General features: G+C 36.1%; 2 protein-coding genes across 3 annotated transcripts; one reads left to right on the top strand and one right to left on the bottom strand.

The window, feature by feature from the left end:
* Positions 1-826: 826 nt before the first annotated feature.
* LOC131009351 (bicyclo-germacrene synthase-like) lies at positions 827-24,266 on the bottom strand. 2 transcript variants are annotated; one of them, XM_057936646.1, is made up of 8 exons: positions 24,095-24,266; positions 23,335-23,602; positions 22,689-23,064; positions 22,384-22,599; positions 21,677-21,818; positions 21,369-21,586; positions 8,456-8,492; positions 7,307-7,716 (listed from the first exon to the last, which is right to left on the bottom strand). In XM_057936646.1, the coding sequence occupies exons 1-8, from the start codon at positions 24,194-24,196 to the stop codon at positions 7,438-7,440; spliced, it is 1,638 nt and encodes a 545-aa protein (XP_057792629.1). In that variant the 5' UTR covers positions 24,197-24,266; the 3' UTR covers positions 7,307-7,437. The 2 variants fall into 2 exon arrangements, with proteins under 2 accessions (XP_057792631.1, XP_057792629.1); XM_057936648.1 differs by lacking the exons at positions 7,307-7,716; positions 8,456-8,492; positions 21,369-21,586 and adding exons at positions 827-1,250; positions 2,167-2,421.
* On the top strand, positions 4,595-7,712 carry LOC131009360 (salviol synthase-like). The gene is made up of 2 exons (XM_057936654.1): positions 4,595-5,464; positions 6,686-7,712. The coding sequence occupies exons 1-2, from the start codon at positions 4,616-4,618 to the stop codon at positions 7,304-7,306; spliced, it is 1,470 nt and encodes a 489-aa protein (XP_057792637.1). The 5' UTR covers positions 4,595-4,615; the 3' UTR covers positions 7,307-7,712.
* Positions 24,267-25,376: the final 1,110 nt, after the last annotated feature.

Genomic DNA, 25,376 nt, shown 5'->3' on the forward strand with positions numbered 1-25,376 from the left:
AATCATACAATTGTGTGATTATTTATCACTCTAAAATTGGATGGATTATTTTATCACTCTTCAATGCTATTAATCTTATCTATCACATCCATCAAACCAAACGCCTTCTAACTATAATTGAACCGTGAAGTTTTTATGTGGAAAGGATGAGAATTCCCACTAACACATTCATTTTCAAAATAAACAAAATAGGATTAATAATATTTGTGTTCCAAATTTTCAATGTTTTTTTTATAAAATGTTTTTTTATTTTCATTTTCTTTAAAAAAATACTAAATTTTCAACATTTTTCAGAAAATATTTCATTATACGAAATTCGGTGATGAAAACATGATTCATCTCGCCTGAGTTTGACGTGGATTTTTTTTTTTTAATTTTTATCCACGTAAACATCAAATGACGTCGTTTTGATGCTTATGTGAATCTTTTTTTTTTTTTAATTACGTCTCTCGTTCACCAATTTCTCCAGAATTTCATCAATGACGCATCCCAAACTTGCAACCATCTTCTTCCTAACTCTAGTGAAAAGACCGCCGTCTGCCACTGTGATGACATCGTTTCATATGGTGAGGTGGAAAAACAAATTCCACCTCAGACTCCGATGAGATGCATCATCTTTCATCACCGAGATTTCGATCGTGAAATATATATTTTATGGAAAATACTGAAAATTAAGAGTTTTTTTTTTTTTTTTTTTTGAAGCTAGAGTAAATGGATTTTGGAGATATTTTGTAGAAAACGTTAAAAGTTAGGACATAAAACACTACCCCAAAAAAATATACTTGAATTGGTTACCGGCAAAAGTCATTATAAAAATAGACGAATAAACAACTTAATGATTCAAGAATTTAATACTCCTACATAGTTCTTATTGGAAATGTTCACACTTTCTAGGCAAATTCATCAATTTGCTTTTCCAAATAAAATCAATGACACTCTGACATTGACATTATAAGTCATATATATCATCTTCAAATTGTCACAGGCTCGACAAACACCATCTCTACCCATCGTTTGGCCTTGATGGCATTGGCATAGCAATCGTCGTCTTCATAGAGAAGGTTTATAGCGCGATCGAGATTGACGACGCGTGTAAGGATCGGCATCGACGCCGGCCTCGGCTCAAGGCATTCTTGATTCGTATCTTTCCACGCATTCCTCACTTGCCGTCGTAGTTCACTACGAACTTTCTCATCCGACATGCCATATTGCTTCTTGTAACAATCAACCAACGATGTTTTCTTCTCTTACTACATGTGAAGGAAATCGAGTGATGTTAAAATCATTTATGTTATTTAATTTATAGCTCGGGTCAAAATTTTAGGTAATTGAAGGAATGACGTGACTTGCCGGAAGCTGACTTGGCAATTAAAGAAAATAATACAAACATACTTTTTTTTTATCTCCATATCAGCTCTCAGAAGTCACTGTTTCACTTAAAAGTTCAGATTTTAATCTGATGTAAAATCTGACGTTTGAGAGTTGATATGGAGATAAAAAAAAAATACTCCCTCCGTCCCAAACGAAATGTCCTATTTCTTTTCGGCACGGAGATTAAGAAACATGTATAAAGTAAATAAAGTGGGTTGGTGGAAATTATTTAAATATTAAGTATAGAGAGAGTGTAATGCTAAAAAAGGAAATATGACATTTTGTTTGGGACAGTCCAAAAAAAAAAACAGGACATTTCGTTTGGGACGGAAGGAGTAGATGTCTGTCCACGATAAATGTGGTCTTTTTTGCTATTTTTGTACGTCCACAATAAATGTACTCTTATATTTTAACCTCCATTCACACACAATATTTGCAAAAAATCCATCTCACAAAGTATATACTAATACCTAAAAATCAACTTTAGTGGATCCTATCTCCACTTTATACAATTTATACACATCTCCGTCCTCTTCTCCACACCACACTTATCGTGGACGGAGTGAGTATGATGTAATTTTTTAAATTTTTTTATACACATCGAAATTTTGACTCGAACTATAAACTGAACAACATATATGAATTCATGCAATGTTTATAATTTTTATAAATTCGACTAAAAAGTTATTATGAGATCAAAGTTCGAGCTATTTTAATAATAACTCTTTAGGATATAAGTTGATATATATCAAGTTGAATTGAGAACTATATATAAAACATTATGTTGCTACGCACCTCATCTCCAACTAAGTCATCCATCAATCGACAAATTGCTAATGATGCTCGAACGATGAGAGGTCGAGGTTCGTTTGTAATCCAATCAAAATCTTGTTTGCAAACTCGATCTTCCATGCCCATTAAACAATTAGTTGACATCATCACATAACCACTTGATATAAGTGATACCTTCATATACTCCTCCACCGTTGGAATATAGTTATTATACAACCATTTTGCCTCCTCGAAATATGCCATCGCCAAATTTTGCATCTGCACATTAATACCTTAATATAAAATTAATGGAAACAAAAAAAAATACATTATGATTATATTAATTTGAAGGGGTAATGGACCGTAAATTCCCAAACTTTACCCATTTTCTCATTTTGCACCTATACTTCAAATTCTGCATATAAATACCTAAACTTTGTTAATTATCTGATTTTGCACCTGAAGAAAAATTACTCTTAAATCACATTTGACGTGGCAATAAAATTTTTGACGTAGCATACAAATGTCTTTAAATAGTTAAACAATGTTGCTCTCAAATCTCTCTTGATATGGAAATCATCTAAAAAATATCCGATAGTATCGTCACCGTACCCCGGATTCTTCTCCATGTGAGACATTTTCACATCTGCGGAGATTTCTGCTTGCACAACTTGAGGAAAGAATAATTTCCATGTCGAGAGAGATTTGAGAGCGACGTCGTTTAACTATTTCAACTTTCAAGACATGTGTATATATGTCACGTCAAAAATTATATTGCCTTATCAATGTGGTTTGGGGGTGATTCGTCATCTGGTACGTGCAAAATCAGATAATCAATAAAGTTTAGGTATTTATGCTCAAAATTCGAAGTATGAGAGCAAAATGAGAAAGCGGGTAAAATTTGGGAATTTTTACAGGCCATTACCCCTAATTTGAAAGTGTTGTGAGTGGGTCCACTAGTGATAAAGTGTAGTAAATATAGAATATAAAAATGATAAAAGTGTTGTAAGGTGGGTCAATTAGTGGCAAATCGTAGTAAATATAGGAAAAGAAGAAGAGTAAAAAAGTACAAAAAATAGAATATAGCTTTAATTTGTGGAAAAAAATTTAAGAACAAGTAGAGCTTTAAATTGTGGACGGAGGGAGTAATAATTAGTTCAAAAATAAAGGGTCTTAATTACATTCTCTCTCCTACTTTATCACTTTATTACATTCCATCTCCTATTTTATTACTTTATATATTACCTTCTCTCTCATACTTTATACTTTATTACCTACACACTTAAAACACTAATCTACAATTTCTTAATTCTCGTGCTGAAACCAAACGTGTCAAGATTCGTGGGACGGAGGGAGTAGATGCTTGAAAGATATATAAAATTAAGTTGGACTTTTTTTAAAGTATAGAATATAAAATTAATTGATAGTGACTGTCGTGGACATAGACAATTGTCTAACCACGTACATCCTGTGTTCATAGCTTGATAGGGTGTTGTTTTTCTTGTTTTTGTGTCGCTGCTTGAACCAAGATTGGCATCTATTCTTAACAAATATAAAAATTAGTGGATCAAACTGGCGTAATTTGTTAGATTAATTTATGGGAAAAAAATGTTTAATCATTAGGAAAAAATATAGAATTGGTCTTTTGAAATTTGAATTTCTATAAATGGACAATACCAATTAACTTAATCCACATTAATAGTGATGTCTTAATAACTAATTATGTAAAAATTACTAAAAATATCCTAATATGTACATGCATTATATGTATGAATAGCACTACTCTATTTTTTAATGAATTCATGTGCCTAACTTAAGTTTACTTTTTAATGAATTAATGTGCCTATAGCTTAAGTTTACTTTTTAATGAATTAATGTGCCTAACTTAAGTTTACTTTTTAATTTGAATTAATATGCCTATTGCTTAAGTTTACTTTTTAATTATTTTAACAATTTTATTTTCACACCGGGTGAAACTGACTCCATATATTACAGAGGTCTGAGCACACGAGCATACACAAAAATTTGATTTATGACCATGCTCAAGTCTGTAAAATTCGATCAACGGGAAAATTTGAATATTGTAGTCAATGTCATCTAAAAGATCCAAGCAGCTGAAAATATGAATGTTTGATCAAATTTCAGTAGAACATGAATATGTTGCTTGTAATGCACGAATTAGTAAATGTGGTGAAATTTTCGACCCTTCATGCATGATTCAAACCTAGGTGAGTTTTGATGATCTTGACGGCGGAATGATTGATATATACCAATTCACCTTCTGCTTTGTCATTGTTGTTCATCCACAAATTCACTTCCTACTATACATAGCTCTTCAAATTCTCACATATTTACATATATTGCTACTAATGAACCTATATAAACTAACCCACTAACTATATATAATAGAGTTACTATAAATACCCTGCAGCTGAGATGAGATGATATCATATCCACATAAATAAATTTTATCATGGAGATTCTGGTGTTATGCATCTCAATAGTATTCTTGTTGTCCACCTTCATATTCTTGAAAAATGGAAGCCAAAAATCAAATGGAAAATTCCCTCCGGGCCCACGGAAGCTGCCCTTGATTGGGAACATACACAATCTGATGGGCGCGGTTCCTCACCGCGCCCTTCACCAGCTCGCCCAGAAGCTGGGGCCCATGATGGGCCTTCAGCTGGGCGAGCTCTCTGTTGTTGTCATCTCCTCCGCCGATGCTGCAAAGCAAATAATGAGCACCCACGACGTCAACTTCGCATCTCGGCCCCCGATTACAACAGTAGAGATAATCGGCTACGGGTGCACGACCATCACTTTCAGCCCCTACGGCGAGTACTGGAGGCGGCTGCGCAAGATCTGCACGCTCGAGCTTCTGAGCGCGAAACGCGTGGAGTCGTTCCGGTCACTGAGAGAGGAGGTGTTTGTTGATCTCAGCAGGAGGTTCGCATCCATGGAGGGATCGGAGATCAATTTCTCCGACGAGTTCAACTCCGCGACGTACGCCGTGATTTCGAGGGCAGTCATAGGGGATGAGAAGAAGCAGCATCTGGCTTTGCTCCATCATGTGAAAGAGATGGTGGATTTGTCGGCGGGGTTTGATATCTCGGAATTTTTCCCTTCCATCAAATTATTCAAGTTGGTGAGTAGATTGAGAAGGAGGCTTATAGTTTTACACAAAGAGATAGATGGGATACTTGAGAATGTCATCAATCAACATCGAATTGCTAATTCTGTCAACCATGAAGATCTCCTCGATGTTCTCCTCAAATATCACCAAGATGGACTTACAATGGACAACATCAAGTCTGTCGTCGGGGTTAGTGTTCTAATTGGTAAACACATAATATTAAAATGGACAACAATTAACCACAACATGTATTTAAATTAATAAATCCCACACCTTTAATTTGAACTCTGAAAATTACTCGAGCACCTCAAATCAAAGTCAACGTCTTAATCATATCACATCTTAGTGAAAAAATGAAAATTTAAAGGCTGAAAGCTATTTACAGTGTTTTGACAAAACAAATCGAAGAAATTATGGGAGACAAGTTTTCTTAAGAAAAATGTTGATGCGTCTACATATATATAAGAATATCTCTCTCTATATATATATATAATATTCATACGAAAAAAGCAACTAATTTGAATTTGTAGGTTTGATGAATCATCAACCTATTTAGACTATAGGATAGCTTACTAAATTTTTATAAAACTTACACGTAAATATTCATGCATGAGTCATGCACTTTTAAAATCTTTAAACTTAGTATATATCTCATACACATGTATATATATAGTACGTATATTTATAAATATATATTATCTTAAGAAATCAAGTTATATTTATTTACTATAGATAACAATATATATATATTAAACTCATAAATATAAATTCAGCTTTATTTTTATTTAAAAATCATCCCTTTGATAAAGAGTACGACTGAAATTACTCATAAGTTTAACAAATTTTTTTTTTGTAAAATTCGGAACTTAAAAATTTAATAATTTTCAAATAAAAATTGTAAAGAAAATAAATGGTTTTGGGCTGTGACATGATATTCATTGAAATTAACCGTGTAAAATGAGATTAATGAACAAGTTAAACAAAATCTAAGAACGACGCACAAAGAACATTCTCTCGTGGATTTGAATCCTCAAGGGGGCGTAAATTTCACCACATTAATTGAATACGGTTGTTCATGGGTTATTTTGATTTATTCAGAGTGACTTGTTCGTTACATTGATTTATTTGTAGATTTTAGGCTGTTAATGAGAACTACATTTTTTATGAAAACGTGTGAACAATACATTAATTCGCTGTTAAAATTAATGCATCCGCCGTGAAAAATTAATGCTGTGAACATCCGGTGAGATTCATATCGTTTTGTAAGAACTAAGAACCATGCACAACTAAATATATATAACACATTTTATAGATGAATTCATACATGTTTCACATAAAATTCATGGATTCATAGTTTGTATTGTAAGCTAGCCTAACCCTTGTGTGTGTCTATATATCCGTTGAAAAAAGGACATGATAGGTGCTGGAAGTGATACATCATCCACACTAATGGAATGGGTCATGTCTGAACTCCTCAAAAATCCAAGAATACTTGAAAGGGCACAACAAGAGGTGAGGAAGGTTTTCGATGAAGAGGGATACGTGGACGAGTCGCTCATTCCGCAGCTCAAGTATCTGAAGTCAGTTGTGAAGGAGACTCTGCGGATACATCCGCCCGTGCCTCTGTTACTTCCAAGATTATGCGGTGAAACATGTGAGATCGATGGATATGAAATACCAGCAGAAACCAAAATCATCGTCAACGCATGGGCAATAAACAGAGACCCTAAATATTGGGATGATCCTGACTGCTTTCAACCAGAGAGATTTATGGATAATGTGGTGGATTATAAAGGAAATCATTTCGAATATATCCCATTTGGTGCTGGAAGGAGAATATGCCCTGGCATGGCATTCGGCATGGCCAACGTTGAGCTCCCTCTGGGATTGTTTTTGTATCATTTCGATTGGAAATTAGGTGGTGGGATGAAGCCTCAAGATTTAGATATGGAAGAGGCATTTGGTGTGACAGCAAGAAGGAACAAACAACTGTGCCTTGTTCCGACTATCAAAAGACCTTTGCCTACCTAATAAATCATAGATTTAATTACTTTGTACGTTCTGTGCAAGTACTTTATTGATTCGAGAATCTAATACATATTTTTTATTGGAAAGGTTTACACATTCTAGGCAATTTTGAATAAAACTAACACTTATCGTCTTCACATTGTCACGGGCTCGACAAACATTATCTTTACCCATTCTTTGGACTTGATGGCATTGGCATAGCAATCGTCGTCTTCATAGAGAAGGTTCATACCGCGATCGAGATTGAGAATGCGCGTAAGGATCGGCATTGATGCCGGCCTTGGCTCAAGGCATTCTTGATTCGTATCCTTCCACGCGTTCCTCACTTGCTGTCGAAGTTCACCACGAACTTCCTCGTCCGACATGCCGTATTGCTTCATATAACAATCAATCAACGATGTTTTCTTCTCATACTACATGTGAAGAAAAATTTTCAACAAAGAGAACGTGTGAAAATTAAAGAGTGGAAAAAAAGGAAAAAATATATGTATTCCACTATTTTTCATCGAGAATGCATCCATAGTGGAGAAAGGATCGATCTCACCATTGTATGAAATAAGTGATACTTTTAATAAACACCAAAAATAGCAAAACTGTCGTAGTTTTCGTGGACGGACAGATCATTAAATTTCTGACTTAGCTAGAATTAACATTACTTGGATCTAATTTTGAGTTGATGTTAAATTTTGAGTCCAGCGTGGCAAAGTCAAATATTCAACGCCTCCGTGATATTTTAGAAAAAAAGTTGAAAGGCCCTTTTTAATAAGTATCTCGAAAATCGTGATATTTTTATAGAACATGTCAAAATTTAGGATAAAATTATTACAAAAAAATAGTCCTAAGTTTGATTTTGTAACGACATTTTAGTTTAAATTTACAAAAGCTATGATTATTTTCTGAATTTATCCCTATTACTCCATTATAATAGACTTTTTATCTACATCAGCTCATAAATGTCACTGTTTCACTTAAGAATTTAGATTTTAATCTGTTGTAAAATTTGACGTTTAGGAGCTTATTTTAATTGCCAAGTTAGTTTCCGGCGAGAAATGTCACCTATCAATTGGCCGGAATTTTGACTCAAATTTTTTTAAATTTAAACTATTTTTTAATAATAACTCGAGAACTATAAAATAGTATGTTGCTACGCACCTCATCTCCAACCAAGTCATCCATCAATCGACAAATTGCTATTGAAAGATATTATGGACTAGATTAAGATATATTTGATATATTCTAATACTAAGTAAGACAGTTCAAGTGTGAATTCCTTAGTCGTAATTGTTGACTCAAGTGTGAATTCCTTAGTCGTAATTGTTGACTAAGGAAGACAAGACAATTTAGAATTGTCTTCTTCGCTTATAAATAAGGGAGCTTGGTCTTACGAATCGATATATGAAAATATACGAAAAACATTAGAAGAGAAAACACCTAGAGAGTACTATGGTTTCAATCGGAGATTTCCTAGCTGTCGAAGATTGAAACATGCACTGGGAATTGTTCCTGCATCGAATCGACATACACGTGGATACCTCTAGTGGTGGATTCAATTCGCAGGAATCGAGACGCATGTTTACTACACAACGAGTAAGTTAATTTTATTGTTGTGTACGTTTGTAATCTCTACACATGAATCAATTGTAAATCTAGATCTAATCCTTGACTGTTATTTCCGCTGCGTATCATTGGATGATGTCAAGGATAACCAACAGTGGTATCAGAGCCCGGGGCTCGATTTACAATTGTGATTGTGTTCTAATTGTTTATGGGTTAAGAATATGTGATTTTAGAAATCTGAAACTGGAAATTGAAATAGCAAGTTTTGGAAATTTGGGATTAAAGAATTTCGAAACCATTTTCTGAAATTGGGCTATCTTTGCTGGGCCATTCGCCGGATCCAAGCCGACCACCTTGATGAACGAGGCGGCGACGGTGGCTCGGGGGCTCGCCGGTGAGCAGCGCCCGACCACCTGCCGCTGGTTGCGTCGCGGTGCGTCGTGGCTTCGAGCCGACGTCCGCTGCACACTTTAACAGACCCGCCAACTCGGTCTTGGAGCCCGGCGATGGTGGAGGTCTTGCGTGCTGGAGGCGGCGAATCCGGGGCTGTGAACGGCGACGAGGAGCTTCGAGCTCCTGCCGGAATGGCCGAGAAACGGTGAGGACGCAAGAGGCGTCGCACCGGTGGTGGTCTCGCGCGGCGGACCTGCGCGCTCGCGTCGAGAGCGCTGCTTCTTCCTCCGCTGAAGACGCCTCTCTCCGACGCAGCTTCGACCCGCGACCGGCGTGGACGCGCGACGTCTGATGGCGTCGTTGCTTCGCGCGCGGCGGCGGCGGGCTGACAGGCGAAAGGCGGCAGGCCGGCAGCGGGGCTCCGGGCGTGGCTGACGGGATTTGGAGGGAGGCGGCAGCTGCTGCACTTCTTCTTCAAACCCTTGCTACAGAACCGGGTATGGGCACTGGGCTGGGCGGCTGGGCCTAGTTCACTTGCTGGGCCGCGAGTCCTTGGGCCTTGGAGGCTGGGCTTATGATTTTTTTTAATGTAAAGGCCCCTTTGTGGGCTGAAACTATTAAAAAAAAAAAAATCTGTTATTAATTTAGAATTAATAATATTAATCCCAATTTCAGAATTAAGTTTATTAATTAGATTAATAAATCTTGATTACTATTATTTTAGAAATAATAATAATCATTGTGTGTTTATATTAATTTGGAATTAATATAAATTAATTAGGTTAATGAATTTTATTTAGTATTATTATTTTGAAATAATAATATTGAATGTATATTTATATTAATTTGGAATTGATATAAATTGACTAATTCATTAATTTGATTTATAAATCATGAATTATTATTATTTTTGAAATAATAATAATTGATGAGTTTTTATATTAATTTTGAATTAATATATGAAATTATTATTTTTGAAATAATAATGTTGTATTAATTTGGAATTAATACAAATTGATTAACCCATATTTTAATTGGAGAATAAAATTTTAATTGGATTAAGGAATTTTATTCGTAGAGATTCTATGCTGTTTTGTGATAAGCATGCTATTTGATTTTATGCTTATTTTAACTATAGTAGTTAGAGACCGCTTTTATGCTTGGGTAGGCGGCACCCAGTATATGTAGTCCGCGTTACTATGTATGGGTAGGCGGCACCCAATACGTGTGGTCCGCATTTCGTATGCCTGGGTAAGCGGCACCCAGTAATTGTTTTGCTATTTAATATTGGATATTAAATATAAGCAATTAATATCACATGCTAAATCCCCATTAAATATAAGTCTTTGTGTGAGCACAAAACGCGTCGTCCATCATAATTGTCTGAGCAACCCATCCTTTTCGATCAAAGAGTATTTACATAAAATTGTATGCTCTAATCTACAAGGCCAAGGCTCATTCATAGGTTGGCACCGTGTGATGGGGTTGACTTACTTAAATCATTTTGGAACGCAAAGCGACCAAGAATAATTTAAGGACGCAGATTAATTGGATTAATCAACCAAGAATTGCAAAATTGTTGTTGCAATTGGCTTAGAGGCCTACTAAGTGATATTATTGTAGTCATCAGCAAAGCAGAGGCTGCATAATATTGACTTGGATCTTGGACCACTAAGATTTATATTGATTATAAATCCGTATTTTATGTTGGGGGCATAAGATATGTTAAAATTAGTGGGAGCTAATCAAAACAAAATGCCTTGTTTGATTAGTAAAATAAATGTGACTTTTTGATTTGATTCATTTTACTGTTTTCTTTTATCTCTGTTTTATCTGCAACTGTTTTGTTATGTTTGTTGGATACGGTAAATTGACTAGGTCAAACTTTCTGGATTGACCGCGTAATTTGCGTTTGGTGCTAAGGCTAGACAGGATTGATTATGTCTTGGAGAAATCAATCCACATCATCCTTAATGTGACTTTAGAAACTTTCAAAATGTTTGACATTGAAAGTTATAAGAAACATATGGATGATGTAACTTCTGCTAAATATGTCATGATTGTGTCTATGAGTTTAGAACTGCATAAACAACGTGATCATATGTTTTCGATTGAGATGTTGATACACCTGAAGAGTGTTGATGCTTTAGAAGCTAAGACCATAAAGTATAAGATACTCATGGATCTCTTCAGGATTAATCTACATGGAGTAGACAAGGTCTCTATGAATGTCTTGAAAAAGATTGAGTTAATTGAGAGGATGGCCACGATTGGAACGAGACTATTCGATATTTGTCTCAATCAACTTAATCTTGCAGTAATGATCTGTCTCATTTGTGAACTTCATAGTGAATTCAAAATGAACAATAGGACAGTGACACTGCCATGAGTTTCATGACATGTTAAGGAACGATTTTGAATCGTCTTCCACTAAGGACAAATAAGTTCTTATGATTAATGCTTCTGCCAATTCTAACCCAAAAGGAAAGAAAAGGTAAAAGAATGATCAAAGAACTAAATTTTGTATCCTAAGGTGGAAACCAAAAGAAACAGAAGTTACCCAAAGATGAAATGCCTTTTTGTCAAGAAAAGGACACTGGAAGGAATAATGTTTGATGTTCAAAACATTGGATGTTTTGATAGCAGGATTTGGTATGTTTATCATTGAGGTGAACATGTCTACTAACAACTCATGCTCCTGGGTATTAGATACGAGTTATAATTCACACATTTGTTAAAATGTGTGTTGTCTAACTAAAACAGGAGAGTGGGACCAAGGAAATTTGACTTACGCATTTGTTTTGAGCAATAGTTGCTGCTAAATGCATAATGTCTTATGGATTTGATCTATCTCTGGGTTTGTGGACATGTTAGATTGTTATTTTGTTCTTGGAATTACGATGAATATAATTTACATTCTCGTGTTAGACATTGAAGTTTTTCTATCCATTTTACTTATAGAATTTATTCTACTTTGCTTAATGGAGATGAAAATATTTCACTTGAGAATACTTTATATTTGCTCAATGCGAACAAAATATCCCCAGTGTGTAAAATAAACCATCACAAACAATGCGAATAGTCCGACTTAACTTTGGCATGTAGGCTTGATCACTTAATGAGAAATGATTAACAAGATCGAGAAAGTTAGACTATCTCACACTTTTGACTTAAAGTCTTAAAGTGCTTGTGAAATCACATCTCAAGGTTAAAATGACCAGCGAGCCACTTTCTAGGAAAAGAATACAAGCTAAAGAAGTACTTGAGTTGATTCACATAGTGATATGTGGACCATTTCTAACTCAAGCACAAAGTGGATATTCGTACTTCACAACTTTCACAGACGATTTCTTAAGGTATAGAAATGTGTATCTTATGAAACACAAATCAGAAACTTTGAGAAATCTATGGAGTTTAAGTTAGAAGTCAAGAAACAACTTGGAGAAGTATTTAATCTCTAAGATTAGATCGAGAAAGAAATACTTAAGCCATGTGTTCGTCGATTGCTTGAAGTCATATGGAATCCATCCACAATGGACTCCTCTAGGGATACTGACAAACATGGTTTTCGTACCTCAATTCCACATGATTTGTTGTCATTTTCCTTCATGTTTTGTTTGCCAATGCGTGTTTGTACCATAATGTTTAGTTTTATGAAGATTTGATATCTTGGTGTAGTTTTGGAGTAATTTCAGGAACCATCAATGATTAATTGGAGGATTTTGAAGATATGAGATTGAAGTACGTCTCGAGAGGAATCCGTGAGCGCAAACGGCGACCAAATCCGAGTCCGGACGAGGGAGAACGGAGCAAAACGAGCGGCCTGCGCAATACGCCCAGTAGCCCGCGGTCACCACCCGCGGCCGCGGGGTGGGACCGCGGGTCAGCTGCTCCCGACTCAGGAGACACCCGCGGTCACCACCCGCGGCCGCGGGGTGGGACCGCGGGTCCCCTGACTCTCCCCCACGTTTGAGCACCACGGGCGCGGGCCATGACCGCGGGAAAAGAGCGGAGTCGCGTTTTTCAGCCCTTAAACCCCATTTTCCCCCTTTTTCTCACATTATTCATCATCCCCAACATTCAACTCACCCATTTCCATCTTCCCCAATTCATTCACACCAAACCCTAGCCTCCATTACCACATCTTTTTACCAAGATTGAAGGCATTGAAGAGGAGGGAAGATTGAAGAAAGCTCATTAATAGGATTTGTCACTTCTTACTCTCTCTTTCATTTATGTATTTCTTTGATTTTGGTTTGTTGTTTGTGAACATGTTTGGATAAAATGCCCCATTGGTTTGGGGATTAGGCTAGTTGATTATGTGATGGATTGATTATTATGCTTAATATATGTCTTGATTATTTCCTTGTTATTATCTTTTCAAGCCCTAGCTTTAATTCTTGTATGGATTGTTGGCCACTTTCTCTGCATTTCTAATTTGTGATTTGAATCGGGAGAGGATAATCACAATAGATTAGGAGCTTGAAACATATTGACTCAATAAACCGGGAGGTTGAGAGTTGGGTGAGAGTTTACCGATCATTTGTGCTCTTGGGAGTTATAGGTTAGAAGTTGACCGGGGACGGCAACTATGACCCGTAATCTACAGTTTTAGTCGTCCGGGAGGGGGCTAGAACTAGTGGGGAGATCACTCTAGATAAATAGGAATATCAAGACTAATATTGAGCTAATTGAAGTCCATTGCTAATCCATCGTTGCCTAATCCCTAAACCACCTTCATCACTTAATTAATCCACTTTATTTGATTGTTCTTATTTTGTCTTTGAATTTGTTAGTTAATCAAACCACTCACCTCCTTGTTTAGTCTAAATAGCTCTAGCATAATGACTTAAGGTAATCACTAGAATTTGACTACTAATCCTTGTGGAATACGACCTTGCTTCCCTATGTTGCAACTACACCGTATACTTGCGGCGTGGTGAAAATAATAGCGAACAAGTTTTTGGCGCCGTTGCCGGGGATTAGTTTAGTTTGATTACTTGTGATATTTTGAATCATTGTGTTTAACTACTTTAGACATTTTACTTGATTTATTTTTGTTTTCTATTTTAAGATGTTTGTTTTGACTCGTTGTTTTTGTTGGTTGGTAGGGTGATGAAAAAGAAAATTATTACACAACACCAAAAATATTAAATGGATGATGGAAGGAATGAGTTGGTTGAGCAACTCGAACTACAATTGGCGATGATGCAACTTAAGTTGCGAGTTTTAGAAGCAAAAAGAAATTGTAGGCAACCATTTATCCAAGAAGTCTTCCAACCAACACCTTCCTATGGTGATTATTATGACATGGGGTGCAATGCCATAGAGTGGCAATCGCCATTGGAGTATGAGGACCACTTCAATAGTTGGAATTATGAAAATTCTTATTCCACTCAAGAAGGCTTCCAAGGGGGAAATCGATACTATCAAGAGGAGAAATCGAATTCGAAAGACGATCTCCTACAATGCTTCTTAACTACACAAGCTTGGATAGAAAAAAGTCTAGTAAAATCGGAGGTTATGCTAGATGAGCAAAGGAGGTCTTTGGCTACCACTATGGAAAATCAAAAGCGAATTGATGATTTGTGCATGGCCATTAGCCTACGAAATGGAACCTTGTATGAGGAACCAATACCGATGCTAAGTGAAGAGCCTCAAGAAGTTGAAGAAGAGTATAAAGAAGATGAGGATCAATTCTCCAAACCCCTTGAAGTCGAGAGCCCAACTTTTCCAACGCAACCTCTACAATTCCAAAAAGATGAAGATTTCACAAGCTTTAAAGAATGCAAAGTCAAAAATTTTGTCGATCCTTACCTCGACACGAGCGATTCTATGAAGGCTTGCTTCTTTCACTTTTATTTATCTTCATCTTTTGATTTTCACTTTGATTTATCTAATAAGGAATTGCTTGAGTGTGGTGGTACTCTAGATGGTGAACGAGATTACCATGACGCCCGGGATGTCTCAAGAATTGCAAAGCCACCATATTTTTGGGTCGCGGTGGATGGAGCATGCAAATTTGATGAGAAATGGCCACCGCCTAAGCCTCCACCTTCCTTGTGAGTACGAGACAAGTAGCCATTTTCTTCTTCTTCGTCCAAATTTATTTCTCCTTTGTGTGAAATAAGTTTGGGGGGAGGGTGAAGACGGGTTACTTATCTCATTTATCCGTTGTTTATTATTATTATTATTTTTTTTTCTTGTTTAGTTACTTTAGTTTAGTTATGTTACAATAATTAGTTTTGTCTATGTTTTTGAGTTTTTCCATGTCTCTTGAGTTTGAGCTTGATTGTTGAAAAACATGAGTTGGATGAAATGTGTGTTGGGCTTATGATATGAATTTTGTTTTTGGAAAAATTGTGTGTATCACTTGTGGATTATGCATGAAAAGTTTGAACTTGTGACAAGTGAGCTAAATGTTGTACCTCCAAGAACTTGAAAAAAAAAAATGAGCTTGTGAGAATTGAGCCTTTGATTGTCATACATTTACAATCTCATTTTGTTCTTGAGTGTAAATCATTTGAGCATGTGTGTTGATCTCTAGAACTTGCCATGAGTCCTCTCTTGAAAATAAAAGTAGATGTGTTGTTAATATTGAAGTGATTTAAGGCCATCCTTGTTAGCCACTTGACTTAAATTGTGTCCAAATTCTCATGCGATCCTAGTTTACCATCTTTGTGCCTTATAGCCTTTCTTTGAATTAACCAATGATGGGTAGAACTTAGATTGTTAGTGGTTACTTTGATGAAAATGTATGAGAAATGATTGAAATTACTTGTCTAACTTTGATTGAGTGAAAATCACTAGTCCCCTATGAGCTCCAAAAGAAAAGAAAAGAAAAAGAAAAGCAAAAAGAAATGTTGAATAAAAGAAGTATAAAGGGGAGTGATTTGCCTTTTGAATCATGATCTTGATAAGTATTCATAGGGTGAAAAAGAAGAAATGTGGGGATATTGGTTATTGATTGATTTGAAAAGAACAATGGTGAGTATGACTTATTCAATTTGGGAATTATATATGAGTCACTTTGCCTATAAATACCTCACCTCACCAAAGAGCCCTCATTGCAACCTAAAGAAAAGCCCTTGTTGATCATTATTTATAACACATTGAAGTATAGAGAGTTAGGATAAATGGCAAGCTTATGGTAGATTGCATACATTGTTTCAATTTGAGTGCAAACACGCCCAATCTAAACACTTGAGAGTTGAGTGCATCATTGAAACATCCACATTTGTGAGGATTCAAGCTTGGAGGCCATAATATTGAACTCTTCATCACTTGTGATTTCTTGGAATGCATTTCTACTTGTGATACATTTTTGAAAGATTTTTGAAATTGTTGAAGCCCTTGAAATGACACCAATTCATTCTCACATGTTTGTTATCTTTTATTTCTCTTCTCTTTGTTGTTTGGGGACAAACAACGCTTTAAGTTTGGGGGCTTGACAAACATGGTTTTCGTACCTCAATTCCACATGATTTGTTGTCATTTTCCTTCATGTTTTGTTTGCCAATGCGTGTTTGTACCATAATGTTTAGTTTTATGAAGATTTGATATCTTGGTGTAGTTTTGGAGTAATTTCAGGAACCATCAATGATTAATTGGAGGATTTTGAAGATATGAGATTGAAGTACGTCTCGAGAGGAATCCGTGAGCGCAAACGGCGACCAAATCCGAGTCCGGACGAGGGAGAACGGAGCAAAACGAGCGGCCTGCGCAATACGCCCAGTAGCCCGCGGTCACCACCCGCGGCCGCGGGGTGGGACCGCGGGTCAGCTGCTCCCGACTCAGGAGACACCCGCGGTCACCACCCGCGGCCGCGGGGTGGGACCGCGGGTCCCCTGACTCTCCCCCACGTTTGAGCACCACGGGCGCGGGCCATGACCGCGGGAAAAGAGCGGAGTCGCGTTTTTCAGCCCTTAAACCCCATTTTCCCCCTTTTTCTCACATTATTCATCATCCCCAACATTCAACTCACCCATTTCCATCTTCCCCAATTCATTCACACCAAACCCTAGCCTCCATTACCACATCTTTTTACCAAGATTGAAGGCATTGAAGAGGAGGGAAGATTGAAGAAAGCTCATTAATAGGATTTGTCACTTCTTACTCTCTCTTTCATTTATGTATTTCTTTGATTTTGGTTTGTTGTTTGTGAACATGTTTGGATAAAATGCCCCATTGGTTTGGGGATTAGGCTAGTTGATTATGTGATGGATTGATTATTATGCTTAATATATGTCTTGATTATTTCCTTGTTATTATCTTTTCAAGCCCTAGCTTTAATTCTTGTATGGATTGTTGGCCACTTTCTCTGCATTTCTAATTTGTGATTTGAATCGGGAGAGGATAATCACAATAGATTAGGAGCTTGAAACATATTGACTCAATAAACCGGGAGGTTGAGAGTTGGGTGAGAGTTTACCGATCATTTGTGCTCTTGGGAGTTATAGGTTAGAAGTTGACCGGGGACGGCAACTATGACCCGTAATCTACAGTTTTAGTCGTCCGGGAGGGGGCTAGAACTAGTGGGGAGATCACTCTAGATAAATAGGAATATCAAGACTAATATTGAGCTAATTGAAGTCCATTGCTAATCCATCGTTGCCTAATCCCTAAACCACCTTCATCACTTAATTAATCCACTTTATTTGATTGTTCTTATTTTGTCTTTGAATTTGTTAGTTAATCAAACCACTCACCTCCTTGTTTAGTCTAAATAGCTCTAGCATAATGACTTAAGGTAATCACTAGAATTTGACTACTAATCCTTGTGGAATACGACCTTGCTTCCCTATGTTGCAACTACACCGTATACTTGCGGCGTGGTGAAAATAATAGCGAACAGATACCTTATCTGAGTTGGGTATCCGAAAGGAGAAATCGAACATCATTAGATATGATTCGATCCATAATGAGCTTCTCAAAACTTTCAGTGTATCTTTGGGACCATGCCTTGTTTATTATTGCTTATATTCTGAACCAAGTTCCACTTGAATTAGTTGAGTAAATATCATATGATTGTGGTATTGAAAGAAGCATAGTTTTACACATATGTGAACCTTGGGTTACACTACATATGTAGAGAAAATGCTCACTGATTAGTTACTTTGTGGGATATCCGAAGAAAACACGAGAATACTACTATTTTCTTGGAAAATATAAGTTCTCAGTTTTAGGATTGCGATGTTTCTTGAAAAGACTTGGTCTATAGAGAACAAGATCGTTATGACTTAGATCTTGACAAGATTTGAGAGCCACAAAGTCAACATTGAGGAAGAAAACTTGTTAGATGGTTTAAACAAGGATTTAGTGGGAGCTGTTCATGATCTTATTGGTACTGATGCACTACTTAGAGAGTCAGACACATCCAATAAGAGCAGTATTGAAGATTATGCAGAAATGCAAGATTCTTCAATACGGGGGGAGATGTGACATTGGATGTCGAAGATTCTTCATCATGATATAACATACCAACTTCCTCAAGTTCAGAATCACGAAGAGCCTGCATAAATGCAAAACTCAGCGTTGTACATAAGTACTAGAGAATGTTAACCAACTAAAGAATGTATCTATTGATCTAGGATCAAGATGATAAAGAATTTGGAATTGGTGATGAACTTAGAACTTATGCGAAACTATGATAGTCATAGGTTCCATGATGGTCATATATTCTTAGAAGTGGCAAAAAGCCATAAAATCTAAAATGGATTGGTTAGACCTTAACTGAGTCATCATCTGGGGTAATATCCATTTGATGCTAATGACAATGTGCAAACCTGCAAGGCGAGGTTAGTGGCAAAATGTTATATAATCACTGTGAGAGCATTGATTATGATGAAATCTTTTCACTAATTGCTAAAGTCAAGTCCATTGAGATTTTGCTTGTTGTTATGAACTAAAACAAGCTTCTAGAATATGGAACAAATATTTTGAAAAAGAAATCAAATCGTTTGATTTTGGTCAAAAGCAAAGAAAATCGTTGTGTTTATAGGAAACACAAGAATGAGAACACAATTTTCATCATCATTTATGTATGACATATTGAAAATGAAAAATATTGTACTCATGATGCAATCCATGAAAGACTAGTTGTAAATTTCCTTCATGGTGAAGGATTTGAGTAAAGCCTATTATATCCTTGGGATCAAGATCTATTGAGTTTGAGCTAATAGATTGTTAGGCTATCAAAATCCACTTACATAGGCAAGATGTTAAGGCGATACTCCATGAATAAGTTCGAAAGGACATCTACCGATGGAATATAGCATCTATTTGTAAAGAAAGGATTGTCCTTCTAATGACAATGAGATTTAACGCACAAAGGATGATCCTAACGCTAGGGCAATAGGATGGTCATGAATGTCATGATTTTCACTACACAAGGTGTAGTCTGTGTGCTTAACATCATTGACAGATTTTAAGAGATATTAGAAACAAAAGATTATGTTAATTAGATCAAGTTCCCACATAAGAGGACATAGCTAATCCTTTTGACCAGTTGTTATGCATTATGAATCATAACAAGCACTTTGAGTGTTTGGGCATTGGATATCTTTGAGACTGGCTTTAGTTAGTGGGAGTAAAAAGTAATATGTCTAGAAATAATCTGTGTTGAGACTTATTACTTGATCACATTTATGACATTTGATGTCACTAATGGCATTATGCATTTATTTGATTGAATACTTTGATTATTTGTTTTCATTCAAATTAAATGTTCCCATGAGTTTATATTGTTGCTAATTTAGTGGGAGGTTAGCAATAGAGTATAACTCTTAAAGAGCCCCAACTAAGGATCATCAAGATTGGGATATTGATGATATGTTATAAGTTGGCATGCGATCTGTATCACATTCTTAGAGAATATAGTTGTTCCCACGACTATGAGATATTAGATACTCGTGATAGATGCATGGATACTTTAGAGAGTATTGGCATACCCAACCAATATATCATTTGTTTTGGTGTCTATGATTATTGGTGTGTGGAGTTTGTGACAGTCCTTTGACTTGAGGGCAATGCTTATCTTACTTATTGAATGGTATACTTTGACCAAGTACAATGCTTGCACTCCAACCAAAGGGGTAGATACGGCTTGTGTTGGGTATATCGGGATATAAGGGAAGGTGGTAGTTGTGCCAAGATAGGATTCATTCCTCGATTTACATTTCGAGAAGAACACTCAGTTTCTCTATATTACTTGACCGTTAAGTCACTGGCCAGTGCAATTGATATGTTCGAACTTTAAAAGTTGAACATGATCGATGGAGGTCATTTAATAAAGATGAGATAAATTGATAGAGCTATTAGAAAGACACAATGGCAAATTCTAGGCTCTATCGAGTGGTTCGTGAATGAAAGGATGTTACTATATCTTCGCATAAAGGTTTTGTTTACAGAATCCACGTAAACGTTCTTCATATATCGAGTTCGCTACACAACGCAGTCTAGGAGTTTTGTGTAGACTTTAATTTGATTATCGACGATAATGGAGGCCTATTGGGTCACACTTTATGTGTATTGTTGATTCGCTCAAGAGTGCAAAGTTAGTGCTTGGTGTTTAATCTAATGCTAGTCCAAGTGGGAGATTGAAAGATATTATGGACTAGATTAGGATATATTTGATATATTCTAATACTAAGTAAGACAGTTCAAGTGTGAATTCCTTAGTCGTAATTGTTGACTCAAGTGTGAATTCCTTAGTCGTAATTGTTGACTAAGGAAGACAAGACAATTTAGAATTGTCTTCTTCGCTTATAAATAAGGGAGCTTGGTCTTACGAATCGATATATGAAAATATACGAAAAACATTAGAAGAGAAAACACCTAGAGAGTACTATGGTTTCAATCGGAGATTTCCTAGCTGTCGAAGATTGAAACATGCACTGGGAATTGTTCCTGCATCGAATCGACATACACGTGGATACCTCTAGTGGTGGATTCAATTCGCAGGAATCGAGACGCATGTTTACTACACAACGAGTAAGTTAATTTTATTGTTGTGTACGTTTGTAATCTCTACACATGAATCAATTGTAAATCTAGATCTAATCCTTGACTGTTATTTCCGCTGCGTATCATTGGATGATGTCAAGGATAACCAACAGCTATTGCTGCTTGAACGATGAGAGGTCGAGGTTCATTTGTAATCCAATCAAGATCTTGTTTGCAAACTTGATCTCCCATGCCCATTAAACAGTTAGTAGACAACATCACGTAACCACTTGATACTAATGCTACCTTCATATACTCCTCCACCGTTGGTATATAGTTGTTATACATCCATTTTGCCTCCTCGAAATATGCCATCACACAATTTTGCATCTGCACATTATAGATCTTAATATAAAATCAATGAAAAAAAAAATCAACAACAATAACTATATGATAATATGAATTTGAATGAATGGGTACGTCTCGAATCCCATATTGGATGCGGTATGACTCTCCCGTTTTTTCCAATTCATCTTCAATTTCTTTATAAGTTTCGATAAGACTTCTGTAGAACATTTGGATGTACGGTGGCGAATCCTCCAAGGTCGCATTCACATCCCAACTGTCGCGTTAAAGAAAAAAGACGTATTCAGATCAAATATATTCAGAAATTAATGGTGATAATAGGCAGAGTCAGAGGATTTTTTAGGACAATAACTTAGGTTGATTTGGAAATTAGGACAATAACTTTCGAATTTGTAAAAATAGGATACTAATTAATAAGCGTTGCACCCGCATGACATTTATGGGCCAATTATTGAATTTTGGAACTTTTCTGCACGATCCAAGCACATGACAACCCGCACGGAGGGGTTGATTATGTGGCAAACACGTCATTTTTACGGCTCCAAATAGGATGTCATGTGCTTGGTCCATGCGGGAAAGTCTGAAAATTCGATAATAGGCCGAGAAATGTCCTGCGGGTGCAGCACTTATTAATTAGTGTCCTATTTTTACAAGTCCGAAAGTTATTGTCCTAATTTCCAAATCAACCTAAGTTATTGTCCTAAAAAACCCTCTTACTCTTTATGGTAAAGTGACAATAGCGGCTAGTATTTTTCTTTCGTTAAGCAAAATGACTAAAGTAGTAGATTAGGAAAATTAATAATTCGAAATTGATAGCCAACCTTTCAACAGCGTCAGTTAGAATCTGCAATTCATGTAGCGTCGCATATTCGTAGGTGTCATCAAAAATGGAACCCATACTTATACATTTAAGTAAAAAAATTCTTGCTTTAGCATAGCATGGCTCAAAGTAGACTCCCACCATCCACATGTACAATTCTGCAATCCTATCTCTTGCATAAGGCATTTTATTCTCCACGTCCAATTTCTTCCACCACCTTAATTAAATCACATTTCATCGACACATAAATATATATATTAGAAAATTAATTAGATTGAAAAACATAGTATATAGTATGTAATTAACCTTGTAGCATCACTCAGCTCTCTCTGGTGCATCTTCTGCACAATATTGAAATCCAATTTCGCAAAATTCAGTAGTGTCTCATTACGCGACTCGTCTTCCTCGTATGCAGCTATGAACCTTCTGGCACCCAATCTTGTGAGACTCCTGCGATTTGGCGTCTTCAGAGCTTCCTTGACAAGTTTAGAGAGAGAAGCACTGGTGATCTTGTGGCGTGAAGCATGAAGATGAGATGAACAGAACTCTATTGCTCTGTCGAGAATTTCTTCTCCGTGTGTCCCAAGATGCGCCGCCTCGTATAGGTTCAACAAATCTCCGACGTTGTTTTGCAACGACGCCGCATAATTTCCTTCACTGTCAGTGTATTTGCAGAACACATCTGTATGTTGGAGTCAAGTAAGCCAATTAGTAATCATCTTAGGAGGCGTTTACTTTAAAGGATTAGCTTTGACAGATAAAAATAGTAAGACTAATCCCTTGTTTACTTTGATGGATTGAAACTTTTGGATATCCGAAGGCCCTTGATTATTTCTATCATGCAAACTAAATGCCCCTTTAGGGTAAACATTTCATGCAGGGGGCTAGGGTGGGCTGAAGCACCCCCAAAAGGATTATAAAAGGTGGTTGAGTTCAGTTGTAGGAATCTTACCAGATGAGACATTGTAACCTTGTTGTCTAAGCAAACGAAAACGAAGAGCCACACTGCTGAGATTGAGATCATCCTTGTCTTTGCTATTTTCATGAATATTTTGCAAGGATTCCTCAATTTCTTTTTGAAAATGATATTCCACACCGAGGCGCTGGATCGCATCGATGAGTTCCATTTTATACGTTGAATCATTTGGAGTTTGAGCTAACAAATTTCTGACCTTTTCTTTCTGCTTTGCGAGTTCTTCTTGCTCAGCATCTGAGATTTTCTGTGCATGCATTATCACGCAAAAAACATTGGAATTAGGAAGAAAATAAATGACATTTTCTTTTAGAATGACAACTTTAAATAGAACCCTAGGGGAAGAGCTAGGCTACAAACCTCTTTTTAAATACAAACTACGAACTCATGAACTCTATGTGAAATATGTATCAATAATTCACGGAATGGGATTCAAATCCAAGTGATGAAACTATAGATCTTCATGATCTAAGGGATGAGATGGCCGATTCCTACTTTATATTTTAATCGTAGATTCCTTAATAGTGTACAACGTATAAATACAAAGAACGCATAATATATACTGAACACACATGTGCATATGTAAATTCAAATGTGCATAGACAGATCCACATCTTTTGTGAGAACTGAGAGCTATGAATATAAATACATAAAATACATGAACAAGAGATGATCATATCGTGTGAATAATTATAATACATAAAATACATTAATATAAACATATTATAGATATACATACCGTATTATCTGAATTATATGCAAGAAAATAGTCTCCCCAAATGGATGGATGATATTTAGCCGATTTACGACGTTCATCTAAACTCTTGACATACTCATCCATCTTGCAGTATATATTCTTGTGTGTGTGTGTGTGTGTGAAATGTATTGAAAGATGGTTGCTGTTTCATTTGAAGAAATCTGGTGGTATTCATAGGCCTTTAATGGCATTGCACTATTGAGCTTTCACCTTTTTTCAAGTGCTTATTTTTGTAGTGTTGGTTTGTTTAAGCTCGAGCGCGCCGCCCTTTCTTTGTTTATTTACTTATAATTAAGTAGGGGGTTTAAAGCTTTAATTATTTTAATTGGCCGGTTTGTTTTGTGGTTTACCTAGCTAGCTGTAGTTTTGTAGCGTTCTTGCTTGGCACGGCTCGAGATTCGTTTAATGATGATTTTTAATATATAAACATATATACATATAGAGAGAGAGATAAAGTTTATGTTGATAATGTTAAATATTGTGAGCATTGAGAATGTCTGCGAACAAGTCAATAATTTCTTCAAATAAATCAATATAACACATTAATAGGCCTTCTCGTTTGAATTCGAATCCTGGAGGGAGCGAAATTTTCACCTAGAGCCGGATGTCAATCGGGCCAATCCATCAAGTTTCGGGCTAGCCTTATCGGGTTATTCGGATGCTGGCTAATCGGGTTGAAAATTTTTCGGGTTAAAAATTTCCAATCCTAACCCTCAACGTTCTGGTTTTAGATTAGCCCTTCGGGTTAAAAAAAATATTTTTTTAAAAAATAACTAATATATTTTTATTGATAATATTATATTTGTAATAAACAGATATATGCATAAATAAGTAACTTTTCAGCATCGATTTACATAATACTCCCTCCGTCTCACAAAAACATGAACGTTTTTCCATTTTGGGGTGTCTCACAAAAACATGAACCTTTCCATTTTAGTACATCATGGCCGCCACTACTTTTCCTTAATTAATTCATTATTCTCACAATACCTTTTAAAGTGGGACCCATTTTCTACTTACTTTAACTCTCAACTATAACATTTCTTAAAACCCGTGCATTTCTCTTTGTTCATGTTTTTGTGAAACGGAGGGAGTAGTAATTAATTAATTATAATATGCAACTTTTAGATATATAAAGATGTAATATTTTTATTAAATAATTATCATTTTTTAATTTTTACATCTAAATATTTTATATTATAAATATTAGCGAACATATAGATGTTGGAATATATGAATATATAATGGAGAATTTATTTAATTG

This window comes from Salvia miltiorrhiza, chromosome 2 (assembly GCF_028751815.1).
Source record: "Salvia miltiorrhiza cultivar Shanhuang (shh) chromosome 2, IMPLAD_Smil_shh, whole genome shotgun sequence".
In the NCBI taxonomy this organism is placed as follows: domain Eukaryota; kingdom Viridiplantae; phylum Streptophyta; class Magnoliopsida; order Lamiales; family Lamiaceae; genus Salvia; species Salvia miltiorrhiza.

Excerpts from the sequence above, each read along its gene's own strand:
- LOC131009360 (XM_057936654.1), top strand. The coding sequence starts at position 4,616 with ATGGAGATTCTGGTGTTATGCATCTCAATAGTATTCTTGTTGTCCACC. Across the intron at positions 5,465-6,685 it reads ACATCAAGTCTGTCGTCGGG|GACATGATAGGTGCTGGAAG; the intron begins GTTAGTGTTCTA and ends CGTTGAAAAAAG.
- LOC131009351 (XM_057936646.1), bottom strand. The coding sequence starts at position 24,196 with ATGGATGAGTATGTCAAGAGTTTAGATGAACGTCGTAAATCGGCTAAA. Across the intron at positions 21,587-21,676 it reads TCCAATATGGGATTCGAGAC|ATGCAAAATTGTGTGATGGC; the intron begins GTACCCATTCAT and ends TATAATGTGCAG. Across the intron at positions 7,717-8,455 it reads ATGACTTGGTTGGAGATGAG|TATGAGAAGAAAACATCGTT; the intron begins GTGCGTAGCAAC and ends CTTCACATGTAG.